General features: G+C 43.8%; 1 protein-coding gene across 3 annotated transcripts in view; it reads right to left on the minus strand.

Moving 5' to 3' along the window:
* Positions 1-15,789, minus strand: part of ZNRF1 (zinc and ring finger 1) — a 93,276-nt gene that overhangs the window by 14,474 nt on the left and 63,013 nt on the right. For all 3 annotated transcript variants that reach the window (XM_036752617.1, XM_036752619.1, XM_036752618.1), the window contains exon 2: positions 13,846-13,941. In XM_036752617.1, coding sequence (XP_036608512.1) covers positions 13,846-13,941 — 96 coding nt within the window. The remainder of the gene's footprint in view (positions 1-13,845; positions 13,942-15,789) is intronic.

Here is a 15,789-nt window from a genome sequence, read left to right on the forward strand (position 1 = left end):
AAGCCAAACCCTTCACACATACAATACACACAGCACTGACCAAAGCAGACAACAGCTTTACTGTAAGCCCATGAGGAATACCCAGAATTCAAGAGTGGACAGAGGATAGTGTTTAGGTTGTACAGTGCAGAGTGCTGGATCTGGAGTTCTGGAATCTGAATTAAAATCCTGCCTCAGACACTGTGTGACACCAGGCAAGTTTAGCCTCTGTCTGCCTCAGTTTTTTCATCTGTAAAATGGAGATGATAATAGCCTCTAACTCCCAGGCTTGTTGTTGGGATGAAAATGAGATGGTTTATGCTTCGCAAACCCCAAAGTCCTACAAAAACTCTAGGTATCATTATCCCACACCGGGGAAGGATGAAGACCACTTTTTGTCTCTAGCATTCAGAATAGTATCCTACACATGGTGAGCATTAAAAGATGTTGGAGAGGATATAAACATAGGGTAGCCGTTTCTTTGGGGGGACGGAATTACAATGGGGAGTTATTAAACAATCAAAAAAATTCACCCCTTGCTTCATCTACCTTGAGAATCTAGTCAATAGCCAAGGTGCCAGCTTCGAACTGTCAGTCTGGCTTGAGTAGGGCTGTATCTGGTGGTACCAGATGGCTGGTGATTGTTCTACTATCCAGATGGTCAATTAGCTTTCAGGAGCCACAGTACAAGCCAGCCAGTTATTTCACTTATATTTAGGAGGTGAGGAAGATAGATGATGTTAATGGTGGTTAGGGACATCCTTCATCTCTCTACCAATTGAGAGGAGCAGAGCTGTTGAAGATACTCCTGGTTCATGCTTTAGGAAGAAAGTCATTGGTTGGCAAACAAAGCAACCTCTCTCTGGCCTGGGGGAGGAAGCAAACCTTCCCTCAACTATCGGCAGGTGGCCTCCCTTCTCCTGGCTGACGGCAAGCATGTGGAGGAGGTAGAGACAAGCTCAAAATTACCTCTGAGGAGCCTCGTTTGGAGGAGAGGAAACAGGCCAGATTGCAGGGAATCCGCAGTTATTCCTGGATGATTTCAGGGAGAAGGGGGGAATAGCAGGGGCTACAGGGATCTCTGGCCAAAGATCACCCCCTCCCACCCCATGAGACTCTCCTGGCATGAACCATTCCAGGAGGGAATAAGAAATCCCAACATGCATTTCATCCTTCTGCCAACAAAGCAATGAAACTCTTCAGCTGGAGGAGAAGAATGCCATTCTGCTTTTTAAATCAGCAGCTGGGAGCAGGAATGCACATTCCCTTCAGGGCTGATGACAATTAAAAATTTCTGCCATAATTTACTGAGTAGGGAGGTGGTAGCCAGGGGGAGAAAGCCCTAGTGAGTGATATAGAGACAGTCTCCTCCCTCTGACCTGATTTCCCAACTTTGCTCCCAGACTTTCCACTGTCGGTATGCAGAGGAAGATTTGGCTGCCCAGGTTCCCATGTGATGGGGAAGGTGTAGTACCACTCTGTTTCTGGCACTGACAGCTGGCCTAGATTTCTGTCTCTATCCTCGGCATGACCCTGGTGGAGAGGAGAGGGGCTTGCCCACACACACACACACACACACACACACACACTCACTATGTTCCAGGGCTATGAGGTACAATACAGTCAATGCAGTCCAGGTCCAGTGGATGGCAACCATGACCATTTATGTAGACAGCCTCCTGCAGACCTTCCTCCCACTCTCAGCCACTCGGACCAAGTCAATCTGTAACCTCCAAACTGGAGCAGTCCCACTGGGCTTGGTGAGCAACCTGTTTCAGCAACGCACCCTGACACCCACAATGAAGTCAGACTGCCTGCAGCTGTAGCAGCCAGTAACAATTATTAAGCACCTAAGTATAGACTATTAGGCACTATAATAAGTAAGGTAACAATACCCTGTCTTCCAAGAGCTTACAGTCTAAGACAAACGATATGAAGACAACACGAACCAAGTGCAATTAAACAAAAATAGATGGATAACAGAGAACAGTGCCAGCATAAATAAAAAAAGGAAATATGTTATTGGCCTCAGCGAAGGATGTTACAGTTTTTGGTTTTTTTCTGGACTTCAATAAATCAGGTGCCACCTTGTTTAATTTAATGATCTAATGCTAAAAAACAAACCAATCCAAACCCAAACCAGTACTTCAGCCCCACCTCCCCTTCATCTGTCTCCTCTGAGGGTCACTCCACCCATGTGCATCACCTGGATCTTGCTTTGGTCATCTATTAGCCTCCTGCCTTTTGTCAAGGAATTCTATTTCTGACCAACAGCCTCCTCTCCTCCCCCCGCCCCCCCAACCACTGGCCATCACACTGGAGACTCCAGTATATATTCTGACATCCTCCCAAACAGCCTGACCTCTCACTTCATCAAGCTCTGTGACTCCCATGATGCAGATCTCAACCCCCACCTCAGCCACCTACACGGATGGTCATGGCTCATCTATCATCATCACCCTTAATACCAAATGCTGAAGTTCTTCTTTTTGAGCAGTTTCATGTCCTTCCATCTGTGCTTCACTCCTCCTCCACTTCATCCTCACTACAATCTCCAGTCCTTCCATCTTTTCCCTTTCCTCCCTTCAGAGTGAATCGGTTCAACTCCATATTGCCCTCCACCCTTGAGCTCCTGGCATCCTTTCTATCCATACTGGACATCTCCCAACCTCAGAGCCAGCCTTCCTCTTTTTTGGTCCCACTTTCTAGCTGCTAGAGGAAGTCACACCACCATGTGGGCCAGGCTTACTACACAACGTGGCAATACTCTGATGCAGCCCTGATTGACTATCTCAGTCCTTTTCCAAAGTCCCCAACCCTACCCCAACTCTCTCCAAAGATTTTTGTTTTGATTTCTTACTTTACTGAGAAAATCAGTAAATCAGGCCATCCCCACAAGTGCCTTCATTTCCCTTATTCCATGCCTCAAAATCCTCTCTACTTCAATTCACCTTGACCTTTGCTCCAGTTTGTAACAAAGAAGTGGACATTTTTCTTGAGAAGGCCACCTTTCTATACTTGTGCCCCTAACCTTGTGCTCTTGCATTTTTAAAATGACGTGTTCAAGCTCAAAAAATGATTATTTTATATACATAAAACACAAGAGAGTTGTAAATGAAATCGTGAGTCTCCGCTTCATACTGCTTGCCTGTAATAATTTGCACACGTTACTTCCAGACCTGTCCTGCTTGTCCGTGCTTCCCCTTCTGACTCCCCAGGAGTTTATCTGAATGTCCGTTCCTTTTCTTTTTCATGTTCAATATCTCCCTATCTACCGGATCTCTCCTCACAGTCTATAAACATTGTAAGGTCTACTTGATCTTTCAAAAGTCTCTTCCAGAGGAAGCAAGGTGGGGTGGCTACATGGTGCAGTGGACACAGCACCAGGCCAGGAGTCAGGAAGACCAGAGTTCAAATCTGGCCTCAGACACTTACTAGCTGTGTGACCCTGGGCAAGTCACTTAACCCTGTTTGCCTTAGTTTCCTCATCTCTAAAATGAAGTGGAGAAGGAAATGGCAAACCACTCTAGTATCTTTGTCAAGAAAACCCTAAATGGAGTCAAGAAGGGTTGGACATGATGGAAACAACTGAACAACACAGAAGAAGCAGGGAGCACAGGGGATAACACTGGACCCAGACTTGGGAAAACCTTGAGTTCAAATCCAGCTTTGGATACTCACTATGTGACCCTGGGTGGGTTATTGACCACTGCCTGCCTTAGTTTCTCCATCTGTAAAATGGGGATCATAATAGCAGGGCTGTGGAGAAGATCAAAGTGCTCTGTAAACCTTAAAGAACTATGTAAATGCTAATTATTTTACTGTTTTATTTTGAGCCTGTCTTATTCACTGCCTTTACTTTGTTCCCATCCACTCACTTCACAATCCTACAACACTCTACTTAAATTATTTGACTTCCAATGATCTCTTAATTGTCAAGTTCAATGGCCTTTTTCAGTCTTGATTTCAGAGCAGCTAGACCTGGTGGACTACACCCTCACCCACCAGATAAGCTTTCTTCCAATGTCTTCTGTAAAACTACTGCCTTAGTCCAGAGCTTCAATTTCCTTTTCTGATCACAGGTACGCAGATTCATTGCCTTAGTGGACTGCAGAGGTTGGCCATCTCACTCTTCTATTTTGCAGATAAGGAACTGAAGGCCCACAGTCACCAGGTTCTGAGTGAGAAAGCCAGGATTCAAACCCAGGGCCTGGGACTCCAAATTGACCCTCCTTTTCACAGCAGTACAGGGTGCCTTATTTTGTCATACTGAGAATGTATTTTCAATTGTGTTTACACACATATAATCACAGAGCCTTCCTTCAAAACTCTCATTAAATAACCACAAGTCTTTCTGACATTCGCCCTGGCTCCATCTCTCAATGGCTGCAAGACACTGATTGAGAATGAAGGTTAGTACACACTCCTCTCTCTGTACTTGGCTCATTCCAGTTATTCTGAACTGTCAACAAACTAACACATCACCTGACCTCTAGTGTCGGCTCCCTCGTGCCCGTTCACCTGAACCCCCCCTTCCCCAGGCTCCTGCTCCAGCTCCCTCTCCTCCACTGTGCCCTGTGGAATGTCGGATCCATAATTTTTTTTTTACCTCCTTCCATCTAGCTCCCCCAGTGACATGATTCCTTCTTGATGATACCACTTTCCTCACCACACTTTCCAGTACTGGCGTCATTTTCTGTCACTCCCTTTGACTTCCCAGTCTCTATGGAGGCATCACTCCTTGCTCCCCATTTGCTGCTACTCTCCCTCTACCAGCTTTCTGAAGCGATTTATCCTTCTTTAGGGTTGACACTACCCAAAGTTCTCACCCAGTCCAGATCCTGGCATTAGTATTTATTGACCCCTAAGGCATTCTCTTAAATTCTTCAGTAAGTTCAATGCCCCTCTCCTCATCTCTTGCTCACATTCGAGAGCACTTCAAAATAAATAGCTATTCTGCCTCAAATATCTTGATTTCCCAGTTCTTCAATCCATTTGCCTCAGTTTCCTCCTCTGCAAATTGGGGATTATAACAGTACCCACCTCTCAGGGTTGTTGTAAGGATCAAGATGAGATAATAATTCTAAAGTGCTTAGCATAGTGCATGACACAGAGTAAGCCTATAGAGATGGTAGCTAATATTATCTTGCCATTATCCGTAAGGATTCTACTTCCTTGTTCATAAACTCTGAAGTTCCTTCATTGAATCATACATTTTTATCATTCCATCTTTCCCTATGCTTTACAACCCTTAACACCATTCTTGGTCCTTACCATGATCTTCCAGCCTTCAGTTCTTTCCTAGGCCATGACCACTGCACCTGCTGTACTCTATCATGACCTCTCAGTGAGCCAACTCAATTCTACAGCACCTTCCCCCCAAATCTTTGGCCCCGCCTTGCCATCCAGATTACTTCCTCCATCTACCTCCTTGACTCTTATTCACTTGCTGCTGAACAGAGCCAAAGAAAATCATAAGCCATATTTACGGTGCCCATTACAATTTTATGTTATCTAATCTTAGTTGGGCTCTCATTATATCATTTTATTTCTCCCTCACCAACTCACTATCTTACTCTTCAAGGTTGCTGCTCCAAACATTCTCATCTCTCCTCCCCACCCCACCCTCTATTTTAGCTCTGGACCTCCCTCCATACTTCGCTGAAAGCACTGGGACCATTTGCCAAGAGCTTGCCTTTCTCACTTTTTTCGCATCTCACACCATTCATGCCATCTTCCCCCATTATCTCTTCCTTCTCTCCCCCATTAGCCCTTCTCCTTGCCAAGGTCAACCCTTCTACACATACTCCTGATCCTATTCCTCCCAACTTCTCTAGGAAACTGCCCCTACTATCATCCCCATCTCTCCATACATGCTGGCTCCTACTCTGCTTCCTGCAGCATGCTCTGGTGTCTCTGATCCTTAAGAATCCCTCGTTTGACTATTCTTGCAAGCTCTCTTCTCCCCTTTGTGGTTAAACTCCTTGAGAAAACCATCTACATTCAATGGCTTCACTTCCCCTCCTTTCAATTGCAATCTGGCTTCTTGAACTCATCATTTAAATGAGACTGCTCTCTCCAAAATGACCAAAGATCTTTTACTTGCCAAATCTAATGTCCTTTCCCCAATCCTCATGCTTCTTAACTTCTCATCAGTATTACAGTTAATTACCATGTCCTTCTGGATGCTCTCTTCTTTAAGTTTTTGTGACACTATTCTTTCCTGGTCCTCCCCCTAGTCTGACCAATCTTCAGTCTCCTTTGTTGGTTCTTAAACAATAAAAGGCGAGTGCCCCCTGAGGCTTTGTCCTGGGCGCTCTCCACTTTTCTTTCTGTACTATCTTACCTGGTGATCTTCTCAGATCCCATTAATTAAATTATTTCTATAATAATCTCCATGGAGACATATCCATCCCTAATCTTCCTCCTGACTTACAGTCACATACAACCAACTGCCTCTTAGACATCTTGAACTGACTATGTCCCATAGGCATCAAGTTCAACAAGACCAACAGAAAACTCATCATCTCTCATCATTCCAGCTTCCTATTACTGTCAAGAGTACCATCATCCTCCCAGTCAAGCAGGCTTAAAACTCTGGTGTCATTCTTGACTTTTGACTCTTACCCCATACGTTATCTATGCCAGATACTGTCAAATTAAACACCAAAAATCCACACCAAATTCTACCTTCATAACATCTCTAGTATCCATTCCCTTCTCTTTCACTCACACAGCCACAGTCCTGGTACCAGTGTTGCTCCCCTCGTGACTAGGCTCCGTACCTCCATACTCTATAACCTCCACTCAGATGCTAAGGGGATTTTTTTTCTAAAGCTCAGATCTAACCATGCCAGCTTTTCTGCTCAGTGAGCTCCTGTGGCTCCCTATTACCTCTAGGATTACAAATAAATAAACTCCTCTGACATTTACAGCTTTCATGAACAGGCCCCTTCCTACCTTTCTATTCTTATCCTTTACTCCCTTCGATGGTCCCTCAAACATGACACTGTTTACTGACTCTGTCTTGGCACTGGCTGGTCCCCATGCCTGAGATGTTCTGCCCCCTCCCTTCCTCCTCTTGGTTTCCCCTTCTAAAGAGGCCTCTCCTACTCCCCCTCTCTCTACCTTTCTTAGATCTTATAGGTACCTAATTAGTGATATTTGTCTCTGCCCCATTGATTTCTGGCTCCTCAAGGCCAGGAGTCTTTGCCTTCTTTGTATCCCCAGTGCTGTAGCACAGTGCCTAACATATAGCAGGTGCTTAATAATTTGTTGATGGATTATATGCAACAGAACAAATTAACAATAGAGAATTGTTAGAGAACGTTAGCGATCGTTCTTTCGTTTTACAGTTGGATGAAAGAACCCACTCTCCCTCCCATTAGGTGACATGCCCAGAGTTGCAAAGGAATCATGGGGCTTATCAAGATGGATAATTAATGTTATGCAGTTGATTTCTCAGTCTTTCAAGGCTCAGAGTAGGCACTACCACCTCCTTCAATCTTCTCTCTGATTCTCCTCCCTGGTTATATCAGTTTGTCATTTGGAAAAGTTCCTAATCTGTTCATGTCCTTTGACTCAGCAATAGCCCTGGAAATGTACAGGTTTGTACGAACACACACACACCTCCTAAAATATTCATGGTAACACTTTTTGTGGTAGCAAAAACAAAACAGAAAACACGGCAATTACCTACTGATCAGGAAAGAGCTGAACAACTTTCACATATGAATGCAATAACTGCAATGTAAGAAAAAATGAATATGAAGAATTTAGAGAAACATGGGAAAAGTTACATGAACTGATGAAAAAACAGATCCAAGATAACAATATACACAATTACTAAAATAATGTAACAATGTAGCTTGGTTATATTGTCAGACAGAAGGGATGATGTGGGCAGTGACATACACTGCTGCTAATAGAGGGCTGCACACGAGGGGAAGGAGAAGTGGCCTTTTAGATGGAACAGGATTAAGTTCTAGCGAGGAGGTGATAATCAGAAAAGAGCGGGGATGGGAGCTAAAAAGGAAGAAGTGGCAGAATATGGTTAGTGAAAGGCAATGAGGAGCACCTCATCGCTGAGATCTTACTGGGCACCTAGTAAGGTGGCACCTAGGCCAACACCCTCTGAGGCCCAGCGAATGAGTAATTGGTCAAAGAATCCCAGCTAGTTAGTGACACAACTGTGGCTAAAACCGAAATCTCCTCTTGTTCCAGTGCCTAGCTTTCTTTAAGTGATTTCAGAGACCTAGGGCAGGAAAAGGTAAAATGATGACAACTTCCTCCTCCCTAAGGATACTTTCCAATTCCTACATAACCAGGATCTGGGTGCTACGTATGGGTCCTGAGGGCAAAGCCTTCCTTTTCCAACCTGAAAAGGACCACAAAGGCCCAACCGTTTCCCCCAGTTATTTCCTGAGATACACTGCCAACAGGTCTCAGAATTTACTGGCCCTATCACCCTTAAACGTAAGTCCTAGATACTATGTCTGCAGTGCCCCATGGCAGACTTTAAAGTGATATGGGCAGCATCAGCCAATGGCCATTAGGGTGGTAAAAGAAAAGACGAAGATTTAAGTTTGGTCTCGTCTCCTTAAAAAGGTAAAATATGAATAAAAATACCAACAATAGAAGCATTTATACAGTGCTTTAACCATGCATTTTCCAACACTGCATTTTTACAGACAAAGAATCTGAGGCAGACAGAGGTAAAATGACTTGCCCGGGGCCACACATCTATTAAGTATCTGAAGCTGGATTTGACCCCAGGTCTTCCTGACTCCAGGCTCAGTGGTGCTCTTTGGCTGTCTAGCTGCTCCCTTAATTCAGTCCATCTTTAACCTTTTTCTCACTAAGTATATACCTTCTACAGACCATAACCCTCTAGGGGTCAGGGATTATTATTTTGTTCCATGCCTAATGCACCAAGGGATCTTAACTAATATGAGGTAACCTAAGTCCATTTTGTTTCTATCTTAGATTGATGAGGCTCTCTCTGTGCCTGTGATTTTACTGTGTGGGGAACTCCTGGATAAGAACCTTCCTCCTTCCTCTGCCAGGCAGGCTGGCACCTCCTCTGCACCCCAGAGCTTCAGGAGTGTTGCCCAGAACACCGAGAGTAAAGTGACAAGGTCAGGTTCACCGAGACAATCCATGTTATAGGCAGAGCCTGAATGCAGTGTGCTGTGCTGCCTCTGTCGTTATTCTACCCTGAAATTAAGGTCCTCCTGCTCATTTTGAAGTCAAACCACTTTATTTACCCAGACTGCTTCTGTTAGACAAGTAACCCAAAACCCTAAAATTGGAGGATGCTCAGAAGTAAGCCTAGTCCTAAAGTGCTATAGAGGTGACAGAGGATGGGTCAGAATATTAAAAAGCCTTCAGAGATGACTGTGGCTCTCAAAGAAATAACAGACTCTTGAGATGGACAGTCCTAAAGGCCCTTAGAGGTCACGTGGTGCAGTGGTCGCTAAAGTGTGGGCTGTGGCCTGACCCCAAGAGTGGGGAGAGGGAGATGGGCTGCATCCCACCATCCTCACAATAGCCAGTCATGGCATGAGGCTTTGCTCCAATATGATCACACCTGCTCTTATCCTCCAACCCCCTTCCTCCACTGTGTAAGTTCTCTGTGAAATCAGTCTAGTATGACATGCTGAACTATGCCCAAAGGGCTACAAAACTAAGCATACCCTTTGACCCAGCAATTTCACTGCTAGGTCTGTATCCCAAAGAGATCATAAAAAAGGAAAAGGACCCGCATGTACAAAAATATTTATGGCAGCTCCTTCTATGATGGCAAAAAAATTGGAAATTGAGGGAATGCCCATCAGTTGGGGAATAGCTGAACAAGCTGTGGTATATGAATGTAATAGAATATTACTGTGCAATAAGAAATGATGAGCAGATTTCAGAAAAACTGGGAAAGTTTTAGATGACCTGATGCCAAGTGAAATGAGCAGAACCAGAAGAACACTGTACACAGTAACAGTAACACTGTGTGATGATCAACCATGAATGACTTAGCTCTTCTCAGCAATACAATGATCCAAGACAATGCCAAAGGACTCATGATGGAAAATGCTGACCATATCCAGAAAAAGAACTGATGGACAATGAATGCACATCAAAGCACAGTATTTTCACTTTTTCTGGTGTTTTTTTCCCCTTTTGGTCAGTTTCTTCTTTCCCAACTGTGATTAATATGAAAATATGTTTTACATGATTGCATATGTATAACCTATGTCAAATTTCTTACCATTTTAGGAAGAGGGAAGAGGAGGGAGGGAGAAAAATTTGTAATTCAAAATTTTACAAAAATGAATGCTAAAAATTGTTATTACATACAACTGAAAAAAGAAAATGCTATTAAAAAAAGAAAAGAGAAAGTTTGCAGAGCATTGAGCATAAAAAAGGGATAGGTTAGAGTCAAAGGAATTTCTCATTTTCTTCTAGAGACAAAAAAGGAGTCACTGAAGCTTCTTGAGTAAGGAAATGCCACGGTCAGACCTGTGTCTTAGGCCTAACAATCTCGCTGCCATGTGTAGGATGGATTGGAGAGGAAAGCCAATGAGGGGTTACAGTAGTCTTGGTGAGAAGGGCCTGAGTTAGGGAGATGACTGTGTATGTGTGCAGGCAGAGTCAACAAGATTTGGCAACTGACAACCGTGGAGGGCGAGGAAGAACGAAGAGCAGGAGCAGACTCCGATTTTGGACTCAAGTGATGCCTTTCCACACATACAGAGTTTCACAAATTACAACGGATTTCCATATTGTTACTTTACTTAATCCTCCTCATACCACCCAAGTAGGGAGGGCAGGTAGAATTACAGCCAATTTTATAGAACAGGAAAACTGAGGCTCAGAATGGTTAAATGACCTACTGAAGGTTACACAATTAACAAGTATCAAGGCCAGGACTTGAAACCAGATCTTTTGATCATCCTGTGCTGCTTCTGCGCTAAACCACTGGAGACAGAGAGTGACAGAGAGCTCCCTGACACAACCAGACGACAAGAAGTCTGCACGAGACTCATTTATGTGTTTTAATAGAAACTATTACATGAATTTGAGAATGGAGATTAGAAAGTATTGTGTGACATGCCATTGCTCAGAAAGTAAATCTGCTCTGTTGTCTACCCCTCACCCTGGCTCCCATCTTACTAAAACACTAGAGCACGAAGGCACAGGAGAATGTGAACAGACAAGTCAGACAGGTAACACAGGGCATACGTGGCAACAGATTAAGAACATGGCAGACAGCTGTTCTCAGGGAATAGAGAAAGCATTCCCAAGGGAAGAGGAATGCTAAATAGCATTCTCTGATGCTATTTAGGATGTGAAAGAAAATAATCAGCAAGGCCAGAATTGGGTTACAATCTTGCCCACAACTCATCTATAGGCTTTTAGGACATAGGCAACAGCTTGGCCTACTAATTAACAAGCTCTCTCACATTTAGATGTGGTCAACAAATGAAACTAGAGAGATATGAATACAGATCTCTGCTGTCAGGAGCAGAAACTGAACCAACGCTCCTACTCCCTTCCCCCAGGGCAATATTTAGAAGGGATATAGGTATGAAACCTATTTTCTTTCTGTTTTTCCTCCCTTCCACCCCTTTGAAACACAAAATCATTGTAACAAATATGAAGGGTTAAGCAAATCCCCCATTGGCCATGTCTGAAACTACATATTTCATTCCAACTCCTGAATCCATCACTTTTCTGTGAGAAGGTAGAGTCCTCTGGAATCATGGTTGGTTATTGAACTGAAAAGAATCTTCATAGTTGTTTAAATTTACAACATTATTGCATAGAATCCATGTTCTCTGGGTTCTCCTCACTTTACTCTGTATCAGTTCATACAAGTTTTCCCAGGTGTTTCTGAAACCATTCCCTTCATCATTTCTTACAGCACCATAGGATTCTATCACATTCATCTACCATCACTTGTTCAGTTGTTCCCCAAATGACAGGTACCTCCTTAGTTTTTGGCTCTTTGCCACTACAAAAAGAGTTTTTGGAAATGTTTTTGGAACATTTGGGTCCTTTTTGTCTTTCTTTGGTCTCTCTGGGGAATGGGCAGACTTAGTATGCTACCAGTGAGTCACAGGGTTTGTCCAATTTAGTGACTTTTTGGGCATAGTTCCAAACTGCTTTCCAGAATAGCTGACCAAGTTCACAGGTCCACCAACAGTGAGTTCATGGGCCTGCTTTCCTGCAGCCTTTCTGCCTTTGTTGGTTTCTTTTTTTCTGTTGTCATTTCTTCCAAATTGATAGGTGTGAGGGTATGATACCTCAGAATTACTTTAATTTGCATTTCTCCTTTTATTAGTGATTTGAAGTATTAAGATAGTTTGGATTTTTCCTTTGAAAATTGCCTGTTCCTATCCTTGACCAATTATCAACTGGAGAACAGAATTTCACTATGTTAAAAGGTAGTAAAGAAAGGGGTCAAGCAGAAACCACTGACATCAGCAATGGGGTATCCACTCAATTTTCACAGAATAGGAGAAAGGCGATGCATCTGTATCAACATAGTAATAATAATCTCTCACAGGCAATTTAGCTTGAATCAGACTAATGTTAAGGGTGGCCCCAAATTCACTGGTAAGACCTATACGTGCATATATAAGCAAGATGAGGCATAAGCAAACTTAAATCCCAGAGCCAGAATATACCACGTAAGTCTAAGAGGACATACACTCAATTAAGGACCACTTCCCTCTCCCTATTTTGGAAGGCTCAGTAATTCCCTGGTGAACATAATAGAGTTCACTAATCACAGGATACAGATGAAAAGTAATTAGTGACCATGAAAGTGGGGGCAACCTGAGCAAGGTTTGTTCAAGTCAAGCCCCTCCCAGGAAGGTCCCAAACTGCTGTTTAGGTGAAGTTGGTCCAACCCTTTTCTTCTAAGTGCTTATCAGGGGTAATTAAAACTAAGGAATAGCCTTCTGGATCCAAGGTACCATTGTCTCTAGCATGTCATGTAAACCAAAGCCAACAATCTCTCCCTAAGCCTCCTCATTCAAGAGTCCTGTCCTCCTTTCAGAAGTTGCCAAAGCTCTGTAACGTGGTGCAGGTGATGGCTGACACTGAACATGCAAAGCATTACCTCACCATACCCACTAGGGCATCATAGCAAGGGCTGAGGTTCCTTTCTCCTCTCCTCCCCTCCCCCCAATCCTGAAACGAAAAACCCAAGGAGAATAAATGTGATATTTAGTGACCTGGGGTTTTTCTCTTGGGGACTTAGCTATGCAATGTGGAAAGTCCCACTGTTCACTGCTGCCATCTACGTGGTCCTCCAAGGCTGTGACACAGCATCATGACTAGGAAGTGCAACATTCCTAGGGGGCCTGAGTTCTGCTTACATCCTGTCCAGCTGCCACAAGAAGTGTGGATGGAATGACCTTTAACTGAGGCATTCATGTCAAAAAGACCTGGGCAAAGGAGAGCACGAAATGACCAGAACCTAAACAGCTGGAGAGTGAGTGATCCCTGGCCTGAATAACTGTCTCCTTCCCTTTTCTTGGGCAAAGCCTAGGCCACATGCCTCAGATCTCCACCTGCTACTCCCCCCTGCCCTTTCCCTACTTCATGGCCAGGCTCTTTGGAACTGAACCAGTCTGGGGAATTTGTTAGCTCCACAACTGTAAAGCTTTGTCAGTTTGGCACAAATACTCCTGCCAGAAGGACTTCTCCAGTAGCAGAAAGGCTTAACTCCAGCTTGGGAACACTCTGATCTGGAGAGGACCTGAACAGCTCTACCACTTAGTGGTATTCTCTGTGGAATCTGCTGTTTTGTGTCCACAGGCTGAAGCAGAAAAAGCCTTGGAGAGAAGCTAAGCCCTTCCTTACCATTGTAGGAGAGGCGTGGTTTGCTCAAACACATTATAAAGTGCATTTCCATCTCATCAGAAGCCACAGACTTAGAGCAAATGGGGCACTTGAAACCTGAAAGAGAGAAGAAAACTCCATGAGATGTGTTTTTCTAAGCCAAAGACGTGCACACATTCAATTAACCATCATCAAAGGGAGAAATTAAATTTATTCATTTGTTCATTCATTCAGTACTTTCATCCTTGGTTTCGACATCCCTGCTTGCTAAAACCCATCCTCACGAAACTTTCCCCTTGCCCCTGCTGTTTCGCTAGCGCTTTACAAGTGGCAGCAAGATGGCTGAGTTGATTTGAGTTCTGCTTTTTTACTGGGGAGGGAGAAGGAGGGAGGGAGAAGAGAAGGAATGAGGAGATCTCAAAACAATGACATGAATAATTGGCTCCTGAATTCTAGCTGGCAAATACCCTCCCAACCCCCGTTTGGCAGAGAGGAGAGATGCAGACAAGCTGGGGGGGCGGGGAAGGAAGCACCTTGTTATAAGCAGAAATCACCAGTTAGCACTCCTACTTCATATTCTGGGGGCTTCTCCCCACCCTCTTCTTCCCAACTCAGGGACAAGGATGCCAAAGTTACCTCCACTGATCACGCAGTGGTCTGGCTCTCTGGCTGAACAGGGTAAGACACACACACACACACACACACACACGTATGTATAATCTTTGTCACTATTATTTGTCCTTCATTCATGAAGAGGACCATAGCCTCAGGAAGATGATGCCCTGACTTGCAAGTGGATTGGTTTTAAGTGAGGGAGGGCTGTACAAAGTCAAAGTCACCAGCCTCACTTTCTCCTCTGGAACCATCTGGGTCCAGTGGCAAGATATAGATCAGGACGACTGGAGATGTCTTTGTCAACTACCAAACAGAACATTATTTCACAAACTCAGTGAATCATGTTCTGGGTTTAGAATGCATAGTTATCAAGGTCTTCCTATCTGACTTGCATCCTGTTGTTGTAATCTATGCTCATTACCCCTAGATTTGCACAAAGAAGCCTTGGCTTTGTAAACAGTAGCATTAGTTAAATTCAGCACTATAATCAGCCAATGAAAGATTAAGCCCCTTGCTTCTATCAGAGTTTCACACAAAATTTGATTAAGCCTTAGAAATGTATTTCTGGAAACTTGAAACTGTTTCAGGGGACTTCTGATTCACCAAGTCACCCTCCCTTCTTTGCAACTTCCCTATTACTAGCAAAGGTACCATGATCCTCTTCATTCATCAGCCGGGCTCAAAACCTTGGTGCACTCCTTGACTTTTCACTCAACCCACACAGCTAATCTACCGCCAAATCTTTGTCAAGGCATTTCTTGGATAGATACCCTTCTTTCCATTCCCAGTCATAATCCTAGCCCCAGTCTTCATCACCTCTCACCTAGATTATTACAATAGGCCCTGAATTAGTCTAACTGACTCCATTCAGCTGCCAAAGTGATTTTCTTAAGACTCCTTGTCTAACCATGCCATTCTCTTATTCACTAAGTTACAGTGGCTCCCTATTGCCTTCAAGATCAAGTATAAAAAACCCTCTCTTCAGCATTTAAAACCCATCCAACCCAAACCTTGCCCACCTTTCCAGTTTTCTTATTCACTTGACTCTCTCTAGGATCCAGCTGCATTAACCTTCCTTGCATACAGCAGGACTCCAGTTGCCATCTTCATGCATTTATGTGCCTTGGGTATCTGTCAGGCTTAGAATCCTCTCCTTTTCACCTCTGACTGAGATTTTCTGTTCAACACCGAATTTAAACCACACCTTCTGAAAGTACTTTGTAAAGTACAGAATACTATATGCAAAGTATTATTAAGACCAATTTTTTTAGCCCTACTCCCAGCCTTTCTATCTCTTCCTGAATTCTATTCTGCAGAACCTGGGCCCTGGGTAATTTCTACTATGCACCA

This window comes from Trichosurus vulpecula, chromosome 3 (assembly GCF_011100635.1).
Source record: "Trichosurus vulpecula isolate mTriVul1 chromosome 3, mTriVul1.pri, whole genome shotgun sequence".
NCBI lineage: Eukaryota > Metazoa > Chordata > Mammalia > Diprotodontia > Phalangeridae > Trichosurus > Trichosurus vulpecula.